This window comes from Ambystoma mexicanum, chromosome 9 (genome assembly GCF_040938575.1).
Source record: "Ambystoma mexicanum isolate Mex_15411 chromosome 9, UKY_AmexF1_1, whole genome shotgun sequence".
Lineage (NCBI taxonomy): Eukaryota > Metazoa > Chordata > Amphibia > Caudata > Ambystomatidae > Ambystoma > Ambystoma mexicanum.
In genome coordinates this window covers 924,210,825-924,235,741 of record NC_090931.1, presented here as the reverse complement: position 1 = coordinate 924,235,741, position 24,917 = coordinate 924,210,825, and the positions used below count along the sequence as shown (strand labels likewise).

The 24,917-nt window shown below is 46.7% G+C and overlaps 1 protein-coding gene across 2 annotated transcripts in view; it reads right to left on the bottom strand.

Annotated features, from left to right (window-relative positions):
- PRKRA (protein activator of interferon induced protein kinase EIF2AK2) overlaps window positions 1-24,917 on the bottom strand; it is a 700,997-nt gene that overhangs the window by 45,332 nt on the left and 630,748 nt on the right. For both annotated transcript variants that reach the window (XM_069616107.1, XM_069616108.1), the window contains one exon: window positions 6,852-7,026. In XM_069616107.1, the coding sequence (XP_069472208.1) occupies window positions 6,852-7,026 (175 nt within the window). The remainder of the gene's footprint in view (window positions 1-6,851; window positions 7,027-24,917) is intronic.

The window sequence follows — 24,917 nt, the reverse complement described above, 5'->3', positions numbered from 1 at the left end:
ATACTTTTATGAGCTCTGCATTGTGTGCAACCGACTAGATAGGTGGGAAAAAAACATCTGTGGAACCTCAACTCGTGAAGGATTTTGGGTAAACTACACGTCACGTTAGGGATAGTGTTAGTCACGTCCATGTCGATATCCCTTTTCGATTGTCGAAAAAACTATGCAATACTCTGATTTCCACTAGATTTCGGACTATATGCACAGCATGTGATCTAAGCAGATTCACAAACATCAGAAATGTTTATTATTGGCTATCACCCACTTGTTTAATTTTTTTGTGTATTTTTGAGGCCTAGAACAAATATAGTATACAATCTAGACTGAATTATTGCGTGCTTCACTGTGTGGACTCATTGTGGACCCCTCACCCCACTCGGACTGTTCTGAGAATAACCTTGGCTGCTCTCCATTACTACCTTCATTGGGTTTTGGCTAACCTCCCAGAGTTCCAATGTTCACTGTAAGTAGGGTGGCCTCCTAAAATTTGTCCACCAAGTCAGATTCTAGAAATCCATCTGAACACCATTTTAATATAGTACCTTCCACTGGGACATTTGCTCCTAACATTTTTTTACCTTGCTAACTTCCACTTCAAACTCAGAGTGCCCTTTATTCCAAATTCTGCATTCTCTGTGTTTTTCCTTGCAGGGGCGGGTCATTAGGTTTATTAGTTGTGTGTATTTTTAGTTTAAAGTATCCTATTTTATAACCTTGGTTGGACATTCTTTTATTTTGGTACTATTGTTGTTCGGCCTGCTTCTGCGCTAGCTCACACCCGTCCTGAATAGTATAGCCTATCCTTGGCAAAGGTATACCTGTAGGTCTCTGCCAGTTTCACCTTAATGCTTGTGATCACTGCTGGTTTAGAAGTGGGATGGGGGCTGAATAAAGGTTTTATACAATACTCATCCCTGTACTCCTGCATTCCAGTAACCATTATATATCACTCACAAGCACAAATACTTCACACAAGCATCACAAACACATTTTGTTCCCATAACACACACAAACCCACACACCTTTTGCACATTTATCTTTCTTAGGATGACAAATGTCCCTCCCCCCCACGCCACCCTTCGGTCAGGATGCCTTGATCATGCTGAGAGAAGGTAGGACTGAACCAAATAGAGGGGTAAACAATAACACAATAGAAAGAGCTGGGGTGAGAGAATGATAGAGAGTCCTCAAACATGTGACTCACCTTTATTGCTCTTCGTCATTCAGCGTATGGGGCAAACAGAGCCTTATTGTTCCTCTTCTTTCAGCGTACGGGGAAACAAGGCCGCCTGATCCCATCCGCAGCTCTTGCAGACCTCAGAACAGCACTGGCCATAACAACCATGCTGCAACTTCAAAGACTTTTCTCCAGCCACCAACATGTGCAGGAGACAAGTTAAGGAGGCCAGGGGGATAGTGAATGGGGGGCTGAGGGAAGTGCCTGGTTGGTGTTGCTACTGCAGACAGCATCCATGCAAGCATCTAAGAAGATGGGCTACATATAACTGAGCTTGGCGGCAGGAGAGGTGGACAACTGTGTAACCTCTCCCCAGTTCCGAACCAGAAAGGTGCACATGCAGAATACTACACTCCTGAATGGCTAAAATCTATTAAAGCAAGCCATCACTAGATGTTACTGCGGTGGACCACAAGAAATAACATACAGTGCTTTTCCTGATGCATACCACAAGTCTTGCTATTTGCCATGTGTTATGGGGTTTTATCATTTTGATGCTTCATTCCCTCTCCTAGTGAGACCCCAAGCACTTTTTGCTGGACTTCTTGACCTTTTTCTTTAATCCTGAATGAGTGGAGCCTTTTTCCACTCATTCATTCTTGTGGGATCTGTCTTTTGGAATGCTACCTGTACTATGGAGTCTGTCTACTCCATAACTCTTAAAGCCATCTGGTATTTTTCTATTGCAGCACATAGCTCCTTAATGGGCAGTGTTGCTGGGGACCCTTACGGCCCTTCTTTGAGATTCTTTTTATATCCTCAAGGAACTACTATTCTTAAGGATAGAGAGATACTTAGTATCTCTCCCAGAAATATATAGTCTGAGAGACTGGCCCACACCACCTTATGTGGAGTGCCAAGGGGATACCTAGTATCCCCCCTCTCTCTGCTTCTGTGACTTTTTAGCAACATCTTGAATAGACCTTATCTCACCATCCACACCTGGTATACAAGGCGGTACATGCTCAAGTCAGGCAAGCAATAAGGCAGTGAATTACCCCACCTGAGGCTGAATACTAAGTATTCTGTACGGCCTCCGTCCAATCTGTTCTCTAGCACCCCGGCCTCGATGAGACTACGTTGTTGCAATATAATTTCAGATCCATAACCACCATCATGTCGAGATACCCAGCCACCTGCCACAAACCATTGACCAGCGACCCGGAAAATGAGCCCTCTGACACCTAAAACAGAGCCTGCGTTTCAAGGACTCTCGACCGAGCCAACATAACATACCTGCACCAGCAGGAGAATCTGACTCAGAGATCCTCTACCAGGAACGACCAGGACAGAAACGACATGCACTTTGGGCTCCGAAAGTTATCAGAATCTGAGGCCCATACTAGTAAGCACAGTCACTCATCACACATACCAATATGCGCAGCTATACCCCTCAACCAATTTCGGCCTAGCTGCACACATACCTACACTACTCCATGAACACCTCAACAGCCTGAAAGAACGCAGCTATACCCCACGAAAAAATCTGCCTAGCTGCCCACATAAATCTCTAACATTGGCCCGCAGTCACCAGAATGCAGACTCTCAGACCAACTACCTTGATGCTCACCTTCCACTGATCTCTCACAACCACTGCACTGCACGTTTTGTTAGAATGCGGCCACCAACGCGCCATCCGTACTGGCTGCACACATACTGAGTGCACCCAAACACTATAGATTACCCCACTATCTCCACTGATCTCGACTACGGTCTCCAAGGGCGTTCAACCCACAAGCGCTTTGAGATCATACCAGTGGTATATAAGGCGCTATACAAATCCACAATAAGAACAAGATAGACAATCTCCTAGTTATGGCTGGTGGCAATGGACGCGTTCTACCAACTATTGTGTCATTTTTGTACCGCAGGCAATGCCCATAGCCTCGTTAGTGCACAATATGTGCACCCAAGTAGCAACTTGGGACCTCCCTTCTATTTTCGCCATTACTAGCGTGGCTATTCTTTGTTAGCCCTCCTTCTACCATTCTGGGAGAGGGAGGTCAGTGTGTGCGTTTTGCCTTTGGCAGGAACCATTGGGTGTCCCAGCCTGGGCTCCAGAGAGTATGGGCAGGCAGGACGTGGGGGAGGAGTTCTACACCCCCCCCTGTCCTTTGTCTGCCAGAGTGCATGAATAGGACCAGCTCCCACACGGGTCTGGCTGTCCTGATTGGACAAACACCCCTTTCTGTAAATGCTGAGAGAGATTGCGGAGGAGTGTGTGCTGGAACTGTATAAAAGGTGAGGCTTCTGGAGTGAAATGCAAGTCGACCACTGGAAGCTGAAGTAACCGAAGAAGAAGGTCAGAGACACCTGCAGCGCCTTAGCAACCCTGTGAAGTGACCACTGCTGTCCTGACCCTGTTTTCTGTACCACAGAGGAACCCCGAAGAAGACGACTCCTTCCCTTTGGCTGGTGGGAACAACCAGTCCCAAGACAAACTTTGAATTGAGTCCTCTCCCAGGTGCTAGGTGTTTCCAGAGCTGTGGAACCCCAATACCAGGAGACCTGCTGCCCATTTCAAGTGCATCGTCGTGGAAAGCCTGAATCCGTCCAAATCTTTGCTGAGCCCTTAAGGATCCTCCAGAGATCCGCTCCACCTTGCCCAGACCCCCTCATCAGAGTGTAGTACTGCTGGAAGCAAAGAAGATTGACTGTGCGAATCACGTCCATTGTTGGTGCTGCAGAAAAGGCGTCAAAACCACAGAGTGAACCAAGAAGTTGTTGAAAGTCGTGCCGCAGGCCCTCCCTCGAGACTGCTGCTGAAAGATCCCATTCAGTTCTTGCCTTCAGTCATCAGACCAAGGAATCGGGAGGTCGGGTTCAGAGCTGCAACATCGCGGAGCATCGAGCTCAGTCATCAGACCAAGGAATCCAGAGGTCGGGTCCAGAGCTGCAACATCGCGGAGCATAGAGCACAAACATTTTCTTCTAACCTAAGGTACTGAGAGGGAAAGGGTATTGCTTACCCGATTACAGAAAGTCGCTCCAGAACCTTGGTGTGCACGTAGAAGTGTCCAGGGCAACCCCTTCTGCTGCTTGTGTCCCTTTAGTGAGTCCTTTTCTCAGGGTCTCCAACATTGGTAAAGCCTTCTTGCATCTTCTTGCCTAGAGACTAGAAAGTATCCATAGGGACTTTTGATTTTTTATTTCTTTGCAAAACTTTAAACCCCATACAAACTACTTTTTAACTAGGGCTGAGCTTTTTACTTTAACAGACTCACTGTGCTGCGAAACTGCCTCCAGAACCTGAAGCTCTATTAGGATAATACTAACCAACTGTTTTCCTCCCCAAAAATCACTATATTATATGTGTATGCAGTCTAAATACAATTACCTTATTATTTTGTGGGTGCGCGAATTTACTGATATAACTGGCAAACTCCTTTAACAATTGAATGCGTTCAGCAACTACCAACTAAGAAGAGCCTATTTGAAAGTATTGAAATGTTTACCTATGTGTGATGTTTAATGTGCTAAGCATTAATAGTGACTCTTGTGTAAATATAATATATATTGTAATATACATTTATGTGTAAGTGTTTCTTTGATGTACTTTATTTATTTGGTTCAATGTACTTACCTACAGCTCACATCTTCCACTTAAAATAAGCCTGACTGCTCTGCCACTCTACCAAGGTCCTGAGTTAGTGCAGATTGATACGAAGAGTTGGGGATCTACACACCACTGGGATAGCTTACTAAAGTCTTACTATCAGTGTAACTTTAGGAAAACTCCCCTAGCACCTTGCCAACCAGATACTTTACTGTATAACACTCTTTGTGGCAACACTACGAATGACCAAAGAATAAATGTGAAGTTTGTTGCATAATAAGTCATTTCATTTGGGAGTGCACAGTATTACCACAAACTATCAATGGAGAAATCCCTCAGTCAAACTAACAGAAAACAATTATTACTATAGTAAATACATGGATCTGAACTACATTCCATATTAGCCGATAATTGGACCTGTCCTAGTAACAATACAAATTGGGGGATGGCACCCCATACTCTGGTGTGGATGCCTACCCACTGATGCCTTTTGGGCTGTGTAATGTGCAAGCAGAGTTTCAACATTTCGCAGCTGAAATGTTGTAAAGATACTTGATCATTTTGCTATCGTCCACACCAAGGAGATTGTCAAGTAGTCCCATTTTGAATTGGATCATTAAGATCACGAGCACGCTGTGTGGAAAATATCTGTATGCAGAACTGGAGAAATGTTAATTGCATGTGCATGCAGTGGTATTTTTGTAACACACATAACAACCTGATTGATTATAGACAATAACATAGTGTAATCATGCTACCAATTTAAAAGTGCCAGTCGTTTTAGCACTGTCAAACTTCTACAATATATTACCAATTTTCAGCAATAGTGCACCGAAATAAATGCTTCAGTCGGACAGCAGAGCTGAACAATTGATGGAAACATTTGCTTGAGCTGCCTTACTATTACATTTACTATGGCACAGAGTGCATACATCGCAGGACACTATATAATGTCACATGTTGGCTAGGACTAAAACCTTGCGCATGGGCAAGCCGGTTTGCACCTAGCACCATACAGAGATGCAGTTACTTTTCTTTTAGTGCATCTACAATAGGGAAACATACGCGTGGGATGCAGCGCGCTGAGATGAAGGTTATCGCATCATGGAAACAGCACGTGCCGGTCAATATTGCAAATATCGACAAGAAGCGTATGCATGCGTCTAAGATCCCCTTGTGCAAGATTCTTTTGAAAAGTGTACAGGAAGGCACAGAATGTTACGATATAATCAAAGAAACTCCAGACCACACCAAAAATATGGGTGCGTGCAAACCTGACCTTGACCTAGACTATAAACATGTGATGGATTGATGTCATTTTTGTGATAATTGAATACATTTGAGAGCTTTTTAAAATCATATTAGGGCGTTTACATTTGTACACATCCTCCTCCACATTTTACACTTTGGAACTGGGTGTATTCTTCCCGGAGCAGCAAATTGACTGCATTACGCCTGACCATCTGTTTTAATTTTTACGCGACATTGCTCTTACTTCATGAGCTAATAACAAAGTGACTACATTGGGCCTCATTATAAGTTGGGTGGTATCTCAGCGGTAAACCTGGCGACATACCACCAAACTATTACTGTTAGTGCCACTTGGTCCGGCGGTATTACCGCTGGATTACGTCCCCATTTAAGTTTAGTCTGTAGGATTCAATGGAGGATTTTGGCAGAATTACTGCGCCAGGAATTTCGACGGCAGCAATTCCGTTGAAAATTTGGTGGAAAGTCAGCAGATTTACCTCCAGCTCATAGCCGGAGGTGAATTCTCAAACTTGCCATCAAAATCATAGTTGGGCAGTGCGGTAATGCCGCAGTATATGGTAAAACTGCTGCATTGTACTCGCACCACCCAGCTTGTAATGAGGCCCACTGAAATCTAAGCTAAAAAATAACATACCACCAACATTACTCAAAAACAGAAAATATGCTCTATTAATCTATGTATTTAAAGAGAAAATGTTGCTTTAAACAAATCTGTTTTTAGCCTTCTGCTTCAAGTACAGTTCTGAAAGCAAACATGCGTCTTGTAATTAACAGATGACAGCATACCTATATCCATATATATGACATCAAACTGTTGTTCTTCTGCTACTTCCTCCAGCATTTTGGCATATTCACAGTTGGGCATATTTAGTGCACTTCTCTTCAGCAAGGACATTTTCTCACCGGATGAATTTTTCAGGGAATCCCACGTACATCTCACATTATTTTCCAGTGTATGTGTCTGAAAGATTAATACAAGTCTGATTGTCGGCACTGCCTTAGGTGGGATTAATGTACTTAAAAAAAGAAAAATCATTTTAGGCACAAAGCCTGGAAAAGGAACATTATATACACTTCAACTGGTTCAAATCACAGATAAACAGTTAAATAAGAGACAAGGTCAACAAACATTTACCCTATTTGCTACTAAGAACTTGATCACCGACTACCTGTTCTGGGCTTGCCAGATACAAGGAGGATCAGTATTTCGGACAAAACTGTAAAGCGATTTTGATCCCCGTTTCTGAGTCAGAAGAGCCTTGGAGCATCGTTAACCACTAGGACTTTCCTATGTGCTGAATGGAAATGCTGGTCACAGAAGTGGTCACTAATTCTGTGTCTCTTGAGAAATCGGTTAGCCCATTGCTGGCACTGGCACTGGCGCTGACGCCAGTGAAATGTTATTAGTTGTTGAAATGACACAGAGGTTAGAGGAGGATTTGGGGCCCACTTCCATGCCTGGATGCTCTCATATGGCTAAGCGAGAGGTGGTTTAAAAAAAGAAAGCACAAGTGTTGATGTCGGCCACCAATAACAAGCGCTGCCTGCAGGAGAGACTAGCACAAAGCATGTCGTTTCTGGGTGCCCGACCGGTAAATGATTCTTCCTGTTTGTTCCACAAAGGCTCCTCCTGAAACATTGAGGGCCAAAGCAGTTCTTTGTCTAGTATTATAGGGTTTTGTGGAAGCAAACTTCCAAGCGTTCCTTCTGTGATGGACCCAACACCTACGCGCACAAAAATGTTTTTATAGAATGATATGTCCAGGATCGTCCATTGTGTTTAACGTGTCTAAATTCCCCACAAGTGTGAATGAGGCCAGATGTATTCTGACCGAACTGGACAATAGCAAAACAGTCCCTTGCGAATGCTTGTACTTCCACACCACGGTTCACTGATTTATGCACTTCAGAATACTGGTCGGATGCTTATTATGCCAGTCAATATTTATCTATTTATCTATTGTTGATTTATAAAGCGCCCATAGCGAACATGCTTGTTTCATGGTGCATTAAGGAAAGGGAGAGGAGGAAGGATGACCAATCGTTCATAGACCTTTGCCCCTCCGATCTGGAACTGTGAGGGAGGAGAGCATGGGAAAAGTACACACAGTTATGCACAGCAGAGGCTAGGGGCGCACAGGAGAATTGCAAGACAAGCCATACAACAGGGACTGGAGGAATTGCCAGTTAAGGGCAGATGTATAGTTAATGGATGGGATCCTGGACCAATAGAAACATAGAGGGAGGAAATCTATCAGGGAGAGGCAATCGTTGTGAGAAATCCCACAGATCCAGCAGGGTGGTCCCACAGTTCATGATATAGACTTATCGCTGCCAGGTAGTTAGTTCAGTCAGCCCGGAGCTCAGGCAGAGGAGATGAGCGGAAGTCCATGTGAAGAGAATTCCAGCAAGGCGAATGGTTGTGCGTGTAGTCGGTATCGACAAAGTAGCACAATCAGCTAGGAAGGGCACAGCAAGGTATCGACTCAAACATAGGCATTCTCACTAAGTTTGTAAACGCATCCTTTACTGAAAATCATGTGCCAGACGAATTGAAAGGCGTGTGGATCTCACTGCTTCTTAAAAAACCTGGCCTTGATCCCCTTATACCAACTAACTACAGATTGATTACTAACACTCCATTTTTGCTTAAAATATTGGACAGGTTGGCCTATAAACCGATTCTTAAACACCTGATGAATCACAAGATCCTTACCAAATGTCAATGGGTTTCAGACCAGGTTATAGGAGGGAAACCCCCTTATTGGACCTCAAATCCTGTATGCTGCAAAATATAGACCAGGGACAAACAGTACTCCTCATGCTGCTAGACTTGTCTGCTGCATTTGACTTGGTAGACCACACACTATTGATTAAGAGACTCACTTACCCCTGGTAACGTTCTTTCAATTGGGTGTTCCTCCCACATATTCCTCATCTTAAGATAATTATCCTTCCAGCTTCAACTGCTTTGGATTTTTTTTTGACAATGGGCGCTGTGTAGCATCTCGTCGAGTCGATGTCCCTCGAGGGCCTCAGTTTGACGTCATCATCAGTATAAGTAGGGCACGTAGCGCCCCGTTGGCTTCAGTTCTGTTTTTCTCCTTCCTGAAGAGGAATTACCAGGCGTACCATAGACCATAGGCTCCAAGAAAACAAAGTGTAAGAACATGCAAATTCTACGGCGGGGTAGGCTGGGAGGTGCGATGAGGAATACGTGGGAGCAACATCCAATCAAAAGAACGTTACCAGAGATAAGTAATTTGTTCTTCGAATGGATTTTGTCCTCCCACGTATTCCTCATCTTATGATAGACTCCCAAAGCAGTAACAATTTGGTGGTGGGAGTACAAATTATATTTTGTTTTAATTGTCATGTACTGAATGAAGGACCGCTTTTGCAAATTGTCCTTCCTGACTGGAAGATTAATCGAGGCAATAAAGTCTCACAAACGTGTGAATAGACGACCAAGAGGCCGCTGAACAAATGTCTTTGATTGGGGCACCTCTTTGAAGAGCAGCAGAGGTTGCCATGCCCCTTGTGGAATGTGATCTCAAGCCTTTCAGTGGGTCTTTGTACGCTAATCTGTAACATTCCCCAATAGCCAGGATGATTCATCTGGATATGGTTTGTTTTCTAACAGCTAAACCCAATTTAGGGCCTGTATAGCCATTGAATAATTGGCAATTTTGACAGAATTTAGCCATTCTTGATATGTAAAAACTGAGAGCCCTTTTTGGATGCAGTCTATGTAATCTTTCCTCCTCTTTTCCAGGGTGAGGAGGTGTATAGAAAGTTGGCAAAATGATTTTTTGCAACAAGTGGCAGTCAGAGACTACCTTAGGTAGAAAAGAAGGTTTCACCCTGAGAACAACCTCGTCTTTATAGAAAGTCGAATGTGGAGGTTTACAGGAATGCGGGCTGACATTGCAATTAGCAAAACTGTTTTGAAGGTTAACAGTCTTAATGGGCATGAATGTGTAGGCTCAAAAGGAATGAATGTTAGAAATTTCAACACCAGGTTAAGATCCCATACAGGGACTTTGAATGGAACTGGTGGAATTACATTAGTAAGACCCTTTAGGAATTGAACAATCGGAGGGATTTTAAAATATGAATCCTCCTCTGAAGAGCGCTTGAAAATCGATAGCGCTGCCAGGTAACCTTTAATTGTTCCAATCTGGAGCCCCAGATTCGCCCAAAAAACAAAAAAGAAAGCACCACAGGTGTGTCACATAGAAAGGGATCCACATTCTTATCACTGCACCAGCTGCTGAACTTGTCCCAACGGCACCGGTACAAAGATTTCTTTGCTGGCCTTCTGTCCGAAAGTAAGATCTCCATTACGTCATCCGGGAGGTCCCAATTCTTGAATCTCAACCTCTAAGAAACTATGCCTGAAGGTTTAAAGTCTTGACCTCTGGATGGAGAACCCGAGCCTCCTCTCGCGAGAGAAGGTCATCTCTTTGTGGAAGACGTATTGGAAAGCAGATGGACATGTCTAGAAAGTCCAGGTACCACGTCCTCCTGGCCCAATCGGGGGCAATTAGGATCATGTGTTTCCCGAACTTTCTCAACCTCCTGATCACACGAGGAATGGCGTAGACTGGAGGAAATGTGTACAGGAGTGGAAATTCCCAGTCCACTACGAACAAGTCCCCTAGAACTCTTCTTGGGGGAAATTCCCTGGAGCAGAACAGTTCCCACATCCGGTTGACACTGATCGTGAACAGATCCACTGGTGGGATTCCCCAAAGGGAGAATATCTCTTGAAGGACTTCCTGAGCTAGTTCCCACTCGTGGGAGACTGTGGTCTGCCTGCTCAGACAGCCGCCGCCGTGTTCTCTTCTCCAGATAGGTGAACTGCTGATAGAGAGATTCCTTCTTGAATTGCCTAGAATCAGAACTGCATTCCTTCTCTGCACAGTGGTAGTGAACCTGCACCTCCTCTCTAGTTGAGATAGTACATGGCCACTGTGTTGTCCGTCATTATCAGGACATTCTTTCTCCATATAGAGGGCAGGAGGGCATTCAGCGCTAGTCTGATTGCCCTCAGTTCCAAAACGTTGATGTGCAGTTTAGACTCCGATGGAGACCAATGACTGCTGATTGTCAGGTCGTTGGTGTGGGCTCCCCACGCAGTCAGTGAAGCGTCCGTCACTGCAATTATCTCCAGCCATGGCTGCCAAAAAGATTCTCCCTTGAGAATGTTGTCCTCACAATCCCACCACAGAAGGTCCTGTGACATTCTGCCTGAGAATTGGGACCATTGAGTCTTGAGAGCCCATTGGAGGGATCTCAATCTGAGGCGGGCCCCTGGCACCAGAAAAATGCAGAATGCCATGAGACCGAGCAACCTCAAAAAATAAAAGGGCAGAAGATGCTGGGCACTCTGGAATTTGGTGACCATCTGCAGAATATGTTGAGCTCTCACCTCGGGTGGCGAGGCTTTCCCTGAGGGAGCATCCAGGACGGCTCCAATAAATTGGAGTCGTTGAAATGATATCATGTGGGACTTCTTTTAATTGAGGGAGAAGCACAGTCTGTGAAGAGAGTGGCAGGTTATGCTGAGATGTTCCCAGGCTTGTTCGGGTGAACGTGAGCTGATCAGCCAATTGTCTAGGTAGGGGTAGACGTGAATTCCTCTCTTCTGAGACTCGCTGCCACCATCGCCATTAATTTAGTGAAAACCCTTGGGGCGGATGTCAGCCCGAATGGCAGAACTCTAAACTGATATTGAAAACCGACAACCGCGAACCTCAGGTACTTTCTGTGCTTGAGATGGATAGGCACATGAAAGTAAGCATCCTGAAGGTCCAATGACACCATCCAGTCTTGGAGTTGGAGAGCCTGAAGGATTTCCAACGTACTATCTTCATTGCAACCTGTCCTGGAGCAGCTGCTGTGACCGCAACTGGAAGGACGCCTGTCGTCACCTGCAAACGGTGATCGTGGCTGGAACTCGCCTTCCTCCATGCATCCTGTCAAGTGTCCTAAAGAGGCCTGTATCTTTGGATTCTGCATTTCTACGCAGACAGGGATTGCATCTTGTATTTCTTTTCTGACCAGAGAATCCTCAAACCCACAACTCCTGGCCACCTCTCAACGGAACAAAGGGCAGAAGATCAAGCCCCGAGACGATCCACATTGATATCTGGGAATATTGGAGTTGGGCGTGAGGGGGGTGGGTGTAAGGCGGGGAGTTGGCTAAGTGAGCATCAGTCTCTTCCCCCCTGTCCTCCATAGGGTAACATTGTCCACAAGTGTCTTTGTCTCCTATGGTTGTCGAACCTTGGTCAGGTATTCTTCCCGTGGGTTAGCCTTAGATCTGGAAGAAAGGAGCAAACTTACCAATTAGCTCATAAATTGTTGTAGAACTTTTAATTAGTTTGCAGCCGGACTCAGAATGAATTACCGGCGCCTGACTTCCCGGTAACACTGGGGGATTACAACCTCGGGGGTCCGTGATGTCAGGCGCCGGCAATTTGTAAATCCCCATTCCCATGGAGTCCCATGGGACTCTGTTTTGTTTTGCTTTGTTTTTATTAATATTTATATAGTGCACATCAGCCCGAGGACATCGTGGCACTTGTTACAGTACAAAGCTTAGTTACATAGTTATGAGCAACATATATGGGATACATTACTCACCGTAATCGTATTTCTGATGCTTGTATCTGCTTAGATTCACATGCTGTGCACAGGCCGACATCTAGTGGAGGCTGCGGAGTATTACAGTTTGTTTTTCGAAACTCGAAAATGGGCGTCAACACAGGGCGTGCCAGTAATACTATCCCTAGTGTGACGTCCACTGTACCCATGATCCCTCACGAGTCTGGGACCCTCGGATTGTATTTTTTCTGACATTAGGTGGCATGAGGAGTAGCGCGAGTACAGATAATCCAAGCAGATAGATGGATAAGACTACGAGCATCCATGTGCCTTCTCTCAGAGGGGAGGAAGGGTGGGTCGCATGTGAATCTAAGCAGATACAAGCATCAGAAATACGATTACGGTGAGTAATATATCCCTTCTGAGGCTTGTGGAATCCGCTTAGATCACATGCTGTGCATAGATTAGCAAGCAGTGTTAGAAGAAGGAGGTGGGATGTGAGAAGGGTCATGAGCAAATCAATGTCTTAAAACCGCTTGTCCCACTTGAGTATCTGTCTTGGAATGGGTGTCAATGCAGTAGTGCTGAGTAAAAGTGTGAATAGAGCTCCAAGTAGCTGCTTTGCAAATGGTGTCAAGGGGTACATGCAAATGTTGAATGAAAGCCAGAGTGGCCCCAATGCCTCTAGTAGAGTGGGCTCTCGGCGTGAAAGGCAGAGTTTTTTCAGAAAGAGAGTAACACAGCTGGATACAGTTAACAATCCACTTAGAAATGGCACCTTTAGAGACGCTATCTCCCTCTCTGCCTGTAGCTACGGAGACAACCAGCTGATCTGTTTTCCTTAGCGGTCTGGTTTTGTTTACATAGTAGAGGACCGCCCTACGCACATCTAGGGTGTGTAGTTTCACCTCAGCCGAGTTTTGTGGGTCTTGGAAGAAAGCCGGAAGCTCGATGGACTGGTTCACGTGGAATTTAGAAATAAACTTAGGTGAGAACCTAGGGTGTGTACGTAAAACCAGTTTATCTTTATGAACTGTAAAGAATGGATCCTGCACTGACAGAGGCTGAATTTCACTGACCCTTTTATAGATGTTATTGCTACTAAGAAGGCCGTCTTATAAGTCAGGTGTTTGAGACTGCTTTTATGCATGGGTTCGAATGGGGGGGCCCATGAGTTTAGATAGCACCACGTTAAGGTCCCATCCTGGTGGTAGGTTTGAAATAGGAGGGTGAAGTCTCTTTACTCCTTCCATGAAAGCTTTAACCACTGGTATCTTCCACCACAATACCTTGTTATGGGATGTGGTGTATGCTGACAGCGCTGCCAGCTGTACCTTCAGTGAGTTAAATACCAGTCCTGCATCCAGCAGGTGAAGCATGTATGTGACAATTGTGGAAGGAGTGCAATCAACTGCGCTGACTTGCTTATTCTGGCACCAGGTAACAAATCGTTTCCATTTTTCAAAGTAGCAATGCCTCGTGTTTGGCTTCCTAGATTCTTTTAGGATGTCCATACATCTCTGTGGTAATTTGAGATGTCCGAACTCTATGACCTCAGGAGCCATGCTGCTAGGTTCATTGAGTTGGGTTGAGGATGCACTGTTTGACCTTGGTGCTGGGACAGTAGGTTGTACCAGCCCCGGAATTTGATGGGTTCGCACGCCGCTAGTCTGCGTAGGTGTGGGAACCACGGTTGTCTCGCCCACATGGGAGCAACTAGGACGAGCGTCATTGACTCTCTGTTCATCTTGTTGACCACCTTCCTGATGAGAGGTGTTGGTGGAAAAGCGTATGCAAACATCCCTGACCAGTTCATCCACAGGGCGTTGCCCTGGGAGTCTGGCTAAGGGAACCTGGATGGAAATCCTGGGCACTGTCTGTTTTCGCTTGTGGCGAATAGGTCTATAGTGGGGAAACCCCACTGAGAGAAGATATCTTCTACGATTTCTCTGTGTAGACACCATTTGTGTTCCTCTGAGAGGGGATCTCTGCTCAAAGCATCCGCCAGAGAATTGAGATCCCCTGGAACATGTTGAGATGACAGGAAGATCTTCCGTCTGAGTGCCCATATCCAAATTTTCTGGGCAAGCTTGGACAGATTTGGCAAACGAGTCCCTCCTTGCTTGTTTATGTAAAACATGGCTGTAGTGCTGTCCGTCTGGATCTGCACTGACAGATTCAGCAGGTAGGGCTCGAACGCTTGAAGCGCTCGGAATACTGCCAGAAGCTCTAGCAGTTTGATGCGATTCTTGGCCACTGAGTGAGACCAGAGACCCTGAGCTGTGTGGTGGAGGTGGTGAGCTCCCCACTCTGTCAGGCATGCATCGGTTGTGACTACCGCCTGTATCTCGGGATCGTAAAAGGGTTTCCCCTTGCACAGATTTTCTCTTGTCCACCAGTGAAGGCTTTGTACCAGTGTTGGCGAAACGACCACTAGATCGTCCCACTGACCACTTGCCTGAGACCACTGTTTCGCCAACCATTCTTGCATGGGACGCATGCGCAGGCGTGCGTGGGGGACCAGGTAAATACATGACGCCATCATGCCCAGCAAACGCATTGCTTTGCGTACCGTTACCTGGCAACCGGCCCGATATTGCGGAATTTGCAGCAGTATATTCCGAATTCTTTCCTCTAATGGAAAGGTCAACCCCTCTTGCGTGTCTAGGATAGCTCCTAGGAACTGTTTGGAGGTGCTTGTCACCAGACTTGACTTCTTCTCGTTTATTGAGAAAACTAATTCGAAGAGGAGGTCGATCGTCCTTTGAATGTTTGTTCTGCAAATTACTGGGGTCTCCCCCGTGATGAGCCAGTCGTCCAGGTAAGGGTACACCGGGATTGCCTCCTTGCGTAGGTGTGCCACCGCCACCGCCAGTACCTTGGTGAATACCCTTGGAGCCGAGGCTATCCCGAAGGGCAGTACCTTGAACTGGTAGTGCCGACTGTCCACCTTGAAGCGCAAGTACTTTGTGCGCTGGGAACATGGAAATATGAAAATAGGCATCTTTCATGTCCAATGTTGCCAGGTAATCCCCCTTTTTCAGGAGGGGGATTGCCTCTTGGAGAGTAGTCATGCAAAATTTTTGGGGCTTGACATACTTGTTTGCAGGCCGTAAGTCCAATACTGGGCGCATTGTCAAATCTTTTTTTGGCACAAGGAAGTAAGTTGAATAAATACCCTTGTTTACCCGTTGTCCCGGGACAAGTTCTATCGTGTCCTTTGCTAGAAGATTGACTATCTCCTCGAGGAGGATCTTCTGGTGGTCCAAAGAATGTATTCTTTGTCGTGGAAGGTGGTTTTGGGGACGCTCTAACAGTTCTAAGCAGTATCCTGCGGACACTGTGGACAGCATCCATCTGTCTGATGTGATCCTTTCCCAAGCTTGGGTGAAGTTGGAAATGCGTCCCCCTACTGGGGATGCGTGAGAAGGGACCCTGAACGGAGCGTCACTGTTTTGGTGGAGGCGTGCCGCTGCCTCTACTGGGGCTGCCTCTTGCTTTACCACATCCTCTCTTATTACCCCTGCCATAACCCTGGGTAGACTGCTGGCTGTTGTTGTTCCACGTGTACCCTGCCCCTGGGAATAGTTAGACCCTCTCTGGGAATTTTGTCCGCGTGGGAGACGAAAATTGCCATTCCCTCTCTGGTTTGGGGGTTTATTGGTTAGTTGGCCTAGGGATTTGAGTGTCTCATACTCATCCTTGGCATTTTTCAGCGCGTCCTCGACCGCCTTTCCAAACAATAGATCCGGCTCCACCGGTTTATCAATCAATGATGCCTGGGTTTCGGCTTTCAACCCAGACTGTCGCAACCAAGCATGCCTTTTGATAACAGTACCTTATGCTATCAATCTGTCGGCGTTATCTGCGGCATCAAAGGTTGCTTTTAATATGCAACCGGACACAGCTCTTCCTTCTGCCGAAACTCGTGCCAATTGGCTTTTTAAGGGTTCTGGTGTGGAATCTGAGTGCCGCGACTTCTTCCCACTGGTGGCAGTTGTAACTCGCCAGCAGGGTGGTGGAGTTGGCAATCCTTGCCTGGTAGGCGGAAGTGGAGGCTGCTTTCCTGCCCAAGCCATAAATCTTCTTGCTCTCTTTGTCGGGAGGAGCTTCTGACGATGACGAGGGTGTTCCCGCCCTCTTACGGGTGTTTGTCACTACCAGGGAGTCCGGTTTCAGATGCCCTCTTATGTACAGTGGGTCTGTTTGGGCTGCCCTGAAAAGCTTCTAGACTCTGGGGTTTACCGCCCTAATGAGATAGGGATTAACAAAGGAAGGGTCTATCCTTCTTTGAATTCACTTAAGGATAGGGATGGCCTGGGCAACAGGTCTCCTTTCTCCCACTAACTCCTCGGCAAAGTCCCTCTCTTCCTGAGCACCTTGGGTGTCAATGTGGAAGTGTTCTGCCGCTCTGGACAGCACTTCATTCAAGAGAGGCTAGTTATCGACAGGGGAGTCGGTAACCGGGGGTTCTTTATCTACCGGGGAATCTAGCCTGTAGGTTTCTGGGTTGTCCTCCTCCTCCTCCTCTTGGTCCTCCTCATCCCCATAGTAGCCCGTCCCAGTTTGTTCTTCCAACATGCCCAAATCTGGATCCTCACAAAAGGATGGATCTCCCTGATATTGAGAATAGGGCTGTATACTGAAGGGGTCTGAAGTAGGAGCTTCAACCCGGGACTTCTTACTTGGGGGTATAGGATCCTTAGAGCCTGAGGGAGTTGACCCATCGGGGGTAAAAGAGAGAAAGTGTTCTCGGGGACGGCGCATCAACGTCATCGACGCAGGACGCAGACGCTAAAGATTTTCCGAAGCAGCACAGCTGTGGACATTACCTGTCATAGATATAGAATACGTCGGAGGACCCAATCCCCTCGAATGATTCTTTCTTGAAGGCCTTTCCCCGTTTTATCTTGACTAGACCTACTGGTTTGAACAGAGGTCTTTGGGATAACAGAAGACTGAGACTTGTCCATCTGTTTATGTGGGGTAGAATGTTTCTGAGGTGTGGAAGGAGGCTGAGACTGCTTCCTCTGTTTTTCTCCTTCCCCGTGGGTGGAAGAGTTTACCCTGTTTTTTCGCCCCTTCGGAGCCTTTTGACACCTGGCGCCGAGGTTCGGGGGCAGTGTCCCTATCTCTGGAGTGTGGAGGTTGGGACTCGGGAACCGCCGTTGCGCGGCCTGTTGACGCCACCCCCTGGAGTGTGGTCTAGGGATAGAGGTCGGCTTCGTCTTCTGACGATCAAACCTCTGTTACTTTGGGGAGCAAGGCACTTTTGGCAACAGTGGATGGTTGCCTGGAGTCATGCGGCGATCTAGATCGAGAACGCCCATAGGACACCGATTTGGACCATTCTCTATGTGTCTCTTTCCCAGTACTCGACGTGCGTGTCGAGTCTCGGTTGGACTTCATGTGTTGTGTGGAAGTGCTGTGGGTAGCGCTTGTGTCGCCGGGGGGTCTTCCCCATAGCCGCCCTGTCGGATGACCTTCTGAGGTCAGGGACTTGCGCTTGGCTGTCAATTGACGCTACGTTGCCCTCGCCGTCTGAAAGCACGGCGTCGCTGCCATCGCTGAAGGCATCCTCCGCTGCCATGGCCTCTTGACACCTGGCGTGGTGGGCCCAACCCTTGAACGGTCCATGAGTATTTTCGGTTTGAACCTACTACACGCTCTGCAGTTAGCCTCGGGGTGGCCCCTCGATAAGCAGAGATTGCAAGGGTACTTGCGGTTGCACTTGGGACAAAATTGGAAAGGGGTACCCTCCATAGGCACCTTGTGGCAGCGGGCTAATAAGTGTAGGAATATATAAGAATGTACCTATATACCAAAAGAGTGTAGAGTATGTCCACCCCCCACTCTCCCTACTTGCAGGGCCGAGGCCAGAGGCCTTCCTAGGCCCGGGCCAAAGCCAGAGGCCTTCCGAGGCCCGGGCCAAAGCCAGAGGCCTTCCGAGGCCCAAATCCGTCGTGCAGCTCTCGAAGGTCGATTCTTTCTCCGTGCCGGCATCGAGTGTGGATGTTCGGTGACTCGACGTTGGGGTGGAGAAATGGGGAAATATAACAATATTTTAGCAAAATTATGGCTAAGGCCAGGGAACTCCGCGGAATGCTTCCGACCAGTATGGCGGAAAAAAACAATCTGTGGGTCCTAGAAGCGTGAGGGATCATGGGTACAGTGGACGTCACACTAGGGATAGTATTACTGGCACGCCCTGTGTCGACGCCCATTTTCGAGTTTCGAAAAACAAACTGTAATACTCTGCAGCTTCCACTAGATGTCGGCCTATGCACAGCATATGATCTAAGCAGATTCCACAAGCCTCAGAAACAATGTTACAATAAAGTTATATTACATTTCTGATTATATTACAATATACATGGCATGAGTAGAGGAGGCAGTCGTGGTACTAGTTTAGGAAGGTGGTCCTGAGGTTGTTGCGGAAGGCAGAGATGGAGGTTTCGGCTCTAAGGGTGGCAGGGAGAGAGTTCCAGAGTTGTGGTGCAATATAGGAGAAGCATAGGCCTCCAGCTGTAGCTCTCTTGATGCGTGGTATGTGTAGCTGGTTGGTGTACTGAGCTCTGGTAGGGCGGGTGGAAGTGGTCCTTGATATTGCTTCAGATAGGTATGTGGGAGCAGTGTTGTTGATGCATCTGTGTGTGATGGTGAGGATTTTCAGCGTAATACGGTCTGGGAATGGGAACCACGGAAGCACTGGCACCATTGTTTCCAGACCGGCACACTTGTAATGAGGCTCAATGTGTTGAACCCTGTGACTTTTGGGCACAAGGCCACACTCATCTTAGGCTTTGTACTTCTAAATCTAGGATACTGCAGTTGTGAATGGTTCTCATAGTATTATTGCATTTAATTTACTTTGCTTCAGTTATCTGATGTTAATTAAGTGAGCTTATTGGTGATTGCATATATTTGTTTTGTGTGATATTACTGCCTGCTAGTTACACTGTTCGATGTGTTCTAAAGGCTTAAAATAAATTACTGTATTTGTATAACTGACTGTCGAAATTGAATTATTGTGCGCTATTCTGTGTGGGCTCACTGACGGCCCCTGACCCCACTTACACTCTTCTGAGACTATTTTTCCTTATACCTCAATGAGTGGGAAACCTTTTCCACACCCACCCTTTCTTTTACTCTTTGTATGGGTGTCATTTTTAAGACTCCCCATGGTGTCTTTTTGATTTTATCCTTTATGGCATCTACCCTTCATTATAGCGGCACACAGCAGTGTTGCTGGGATGTCCCCTGGGCTTTCCTTTTTATTTTCTCTGGTTTAACTTGTGAGAACTACTGTTCCCAAGGATAGAAAGGATACTTCTATCCTCTCTACATTTTATTTGGTGAGACCAGCACACCCCACCTTATGTGGAGTGCTAGGGAGATACAGTGTATCCCCTTTCTCATTACCACTGTAACATGTCTGTTACAGAGGCAAGCTTAACCTAAATGGCTGGTGGCAGTGAAACTTTACTAATTCGGTGCAACTTACTCGCAGGAAGTTTTACACAGCTGCAGTAAGGCACCAATGGGTGCCCATTTTACCAATATGGCCCAGTCTTCTTTTTCTTGCCATTTTTTGGTTTCTTGTCCTTTCCTGGTCCTTCCCCTACCCTCCAGGGCGGGAAAGTCCTTTGTGAACGTTTTGTCTCCGGCAGGAAGCCTTGGGCAAGCCCGCCCAGGTTCCAGATTGTCTGTGAAGGCAGGAAGCGAGGGAGGAGTCCAAAACTCTGCAGCCCAACAGTTCCATCTGAGACTGGGAGGTTGGCTGTCCTAAAAGGACTGCCACGCCCTCAGGTTTGAATGTTGCACGCCTGTTGATTGGCTGAGTTCCTGTATAAAGTTCCGATCCTTGGAGCTGAAGAAAAAGTCAACCACTGGAACTAAATCCGGAGAGGAAGAAAAGCTGACTCAGACGATTTCCAGCAATGGAAGAGACTGCTGTGTAACCAAAGCCTGCTATTACCCTTCTTTCCAAGTGACCTGGGGGTCCCGAAAATGACAACCCCGAACCAGAGCCTGGTGAGATCCACTAGAGTCAAGAAGATCTGCATTTTGAGCAATCGCACAATGTGCTGCAACCTTACTGGGCTGCAGTACACCAGTACCCTGAGACCTTAAATCATTGCACAGTCTTCCAAATTCCAAATCGGGCTGGGTGGCATCCTGCTGGACCTCCAGAGACTTGATTTGTAAGTCCCCCCGCCAGAGTGCTGGACCACATTAGTAACGAGAACCTGAACAGCGATATCCAGGCTTCTCCTGAAAAAAGGATGCCAAAACCTGCGACCAGCCGCAAAGAAACACTTGCCTGGAGTCTTCCCCATGGACCCTGCCGCAAATTCCCTTCCAGTGTCCTGTCTTCAAGGAATTCAACGACTGGGTTTTTTGCTGCAGATCTTGAAGACGTCCAGCTGCAAACTCCTTTTCTCTGGTAAGGAACTGTATTGGCTGGGGTATAATTTACCTTAAGCCTTTGTGATTCCTGTGAAACATTGGGTGTGATAAATGTGATTGGGAGTTCCCTCATCCAGTTTGCCCAGGCCGAATGCTGGAATTCCTCTAGGGCGTCTTCTCTAAAGTCACTGGAACCTTCTGCAACTTTGAACTCAAGTACTTCCTTGTTTTGGAGAGCTTTCCACAGGAACTCTGACTTTTCCTACATCCGTGCCTATCCTGAACTGTCCTGTTGGCCACTCGAGAACTAGTGAACCCCCTCCTGCCACTGAGAACACTCATGCTTCAGGAATAGGGAAGGACTTATAAGGTTTGGATTTATTATAAGGTTACCTGTAATCCCAACGGTCCTCCAGGTCAGTAATACAGAAAATCACACAATGGGCCTTGGTCAGTGAGATTGGAAACAGAAATTATTGAACAAATCGACTTGGATACTATCAAAAACAATTTTATTCCATCAAATTAATAATACTAATAATATTTGAACAAATAAGCCTCCTTGATATTTTGATTTAAGACACACTTACAGTTGATAAAGGTGTTAGATAATGATTTATTGATAGGTGTTTTAGGGTTTTGAATAACCCATGTTGTACATAGAAGTATGCATTGGATCTGTATGAATGAATAACACAAGGCTGAATCAAGGTGTGCCGGGTGACTAAAGCGCTTGGGCAAAAAGAGCAGAAAAAACAGAAGAAACACAAAATGGGAGTGGATGAAATAGCTGCTGCACCCTTGAGGAACTAGTAGGTACCTCAAACCTACTTTCAAATTGCATTAGAAAAGAAGGGGGTGACTCCTCATACGGGATGCGCTGCTATTGTCCAAATTTTAGTTGGAAACAATATTTCAGACATATATAAAGCTTAGATGAAATTTGCAATAAGTAGAATTCAGACAGAGAGTCAAGATCACAAGAACAGTTTTTGTAATATAACCACCAAAAAGAAACGGTGAATGGATACTCTATTGATTTTACCGATCAATGTCGCACACAGTGAGCTGTAGTTCAAAAGAAGGGGTGAGATTTAATAGCCTGTCAGACCCATTTGGGTGTGTGCACTGATGCTAGAAGGTGGGTGGGGTGTCCATCTACTACTTCCCGTCCAAAAGACAGAAAGAGTGTAAAGCATAAAAAATAATGAAATGAAACCCGCGGTGGACATGTATGAAATAAAAGAAGGTGAAGATAATCCATAGGGTAATCAAAACCGTTGTGACCACTTTATGAAATGCGAAATAGGAAGATAGAAAGGACTCTAGTATGGGTTACCGTAAATAAGGTAGAACTGATATCCACGCGACCTCCAAATGGTCAAAATGGGATAGTTGTCTGTATTCGCAAGTGCGTGATCATTCCTGAAGACATGAACAGGGATAGTGAGCTAAACACTGAAGTCAGAGCGGTAATGTCCATATTGTATAAAATGTTTAAAAGCTCTTTGTGGAAATTACCTGAAAAGGCTTTATGGTGACAAAACACAATAGTTACTGTAGAGTTGAAAGTTTCTTGCTGAACAATTAAAGTGCAAGCATCCAAATTATGCCCTCATTTTGAAGCCTGAGAAAATAACCAACAAAAGTTGTGTGCAAGTAAGTCAGCGCTATAGAGAAAGGAATACAGCTTGGACACAATGGGGGTCATTCCGAGCATGGAGGTAAGCTAAAAGCCATGCCGGTAATGATTTACCGGCATTGTTTACCGCTACATGCTATTCTGACCCCTCAGACCGCTAATTACGGCACGGTAAACTACAATGCCGTAATTATCGGTCTTGGGTCTTGCGCGCGCCCCACCATGCCGAAATTAGCGGCATGGCGTAAACCGGAGCTGATCGCAAGTAAGGAGCACACGTAAATAACAGCCTCCTCAAGCCCATAAAGTACCTTACCGGCATGGAGTACATACTGGCATCTCAGAGAAGGAGTAAAGAACCCTGAGCAGTGGTTCCCAGAGCCACAGGTGCACACAATCAGCACAGGTGGAGGCAATGGAGTTTGCCACAGCAGAAAAGGAACACACCCACACACCACACCCCCTCCCACACCAAGATGACACCAATATAACCAGCAAGGGCACAACCACAAAAACTTCAGCAACAACACCAGGCCCCCCCCTTTGAGGAGACACAGGGGGAGAAGGAAGGGGAGACAGGCCCTGCATGCAGCACCAGTGCAGCCTCCGTCACCATCCCAGCAGCCCCCATGCACACGCAGCATGTCCGGCCACTCAAGGAAAACCCTTAGCAGATAGACACCCCGGACCACCTTGACTGTGACACCGTCACCACCATATTTGGCCTGAGACATAACGAGATAAGCGAGCAGCATACAAATATACACTGCTAACCTGGCACAAGTGACGGTGTTGCCTGTGCCCCACACCCATGCCACAGGCACCTACCAGCACACAGTGGTGCCCATGCATGGCATGTCACAACCGTCCATTAGACGGACACAAACAAGTGCTGTTTCACCTCCCCAAGCACACAAGGGCCTACCAATCCCCAACATGGACCACCCAGGAGATACACAACAGTAAAGCTGGACCTCATGCATATGGAGGCATGCCAAATGACATTGGTGCCCCTGACAGCACCTACGTGTCATATGTGGACCAGCATGGCATGCAGGTGGCAGACAGCAACTGCAAACAATACCACTCCCCCTACGTGCAGATGGAATGCAACGCAACCAAGAACCGCACACGTGGGTGAGCCAGACATCAAAGAACTACACATGACTCAAAGGGCCAGCAGTTCACCACGCTACCGTGCCACATGGTGCAACATGCAGGATGACGTGCCTGGCTGCCTGTTGAGTCGTCTGACTGTGTCATGCAAGTGCATTGGTGCCATGAGGTGGGTGCCTGCATGAACCAACTGGGTTGAAATGATGAAGCCATCGTACGATGTTCACCCCAACAACCAACCTGCCACGGAGCCAGTACAAGGGCACATGAGAACAGATTACCACATCGATGGAATAAGGCACTCACAATACACTACATCTCCACCATCTGACAAGGGCAAATCCCACTACACTTGCACCACTCATTGGCGGCCACCACAACCGTAAGCGCAGATAGGAAGACACACTGCATATGCACAATGTGGCTGCCCCCAGCATGGCACCACATCGGAGACCCATCCCTGGGAGTGGATTGAACTGAGGGCAGCAGGGATACCACACCACGTCACCGGCATGGCACACCCATAGGAGTGTTGAAATTCTCCATAGTATGTATCAGAGCAGGATGATGACCATGAGCCACTGACTACAGCCATCACACCCAAATACAATTCTACACAGTACACAGCACCACATGGATCTAACATCAGGACAGCAGCATGCATCAACGGAACATGTACCACGAGATGTCCATGCCATCTTTCACGGACCATCTTGAAGACGCAACCCCCCACAGCATTCCATTGTATTGGACACATATTGTGTCCATGAATGTGCGGAATGCATCCATGGACATGTGCATATGGCCATCAGTGAAACCCTGCCATGTCAGCCAAGTTCAGTTCTCCACCATGACAGTTCAAACACTCACCTCATTTGGCTAGACATGCAGCTGTTGGTAGCTGTCCCTTGACACCATGGTACATGACCCCTGTCAGTAACCCACAGAACAGGCCCAGGGATCACTAAAACACTTGCCATACCCGTGCATGCGTGTAGATGAAGCAGTCACCTGGCTTGCGTAAGGCACATATGAGTTGGCGAAGCAGGACTGGTGGGTGACCCATCCACTGC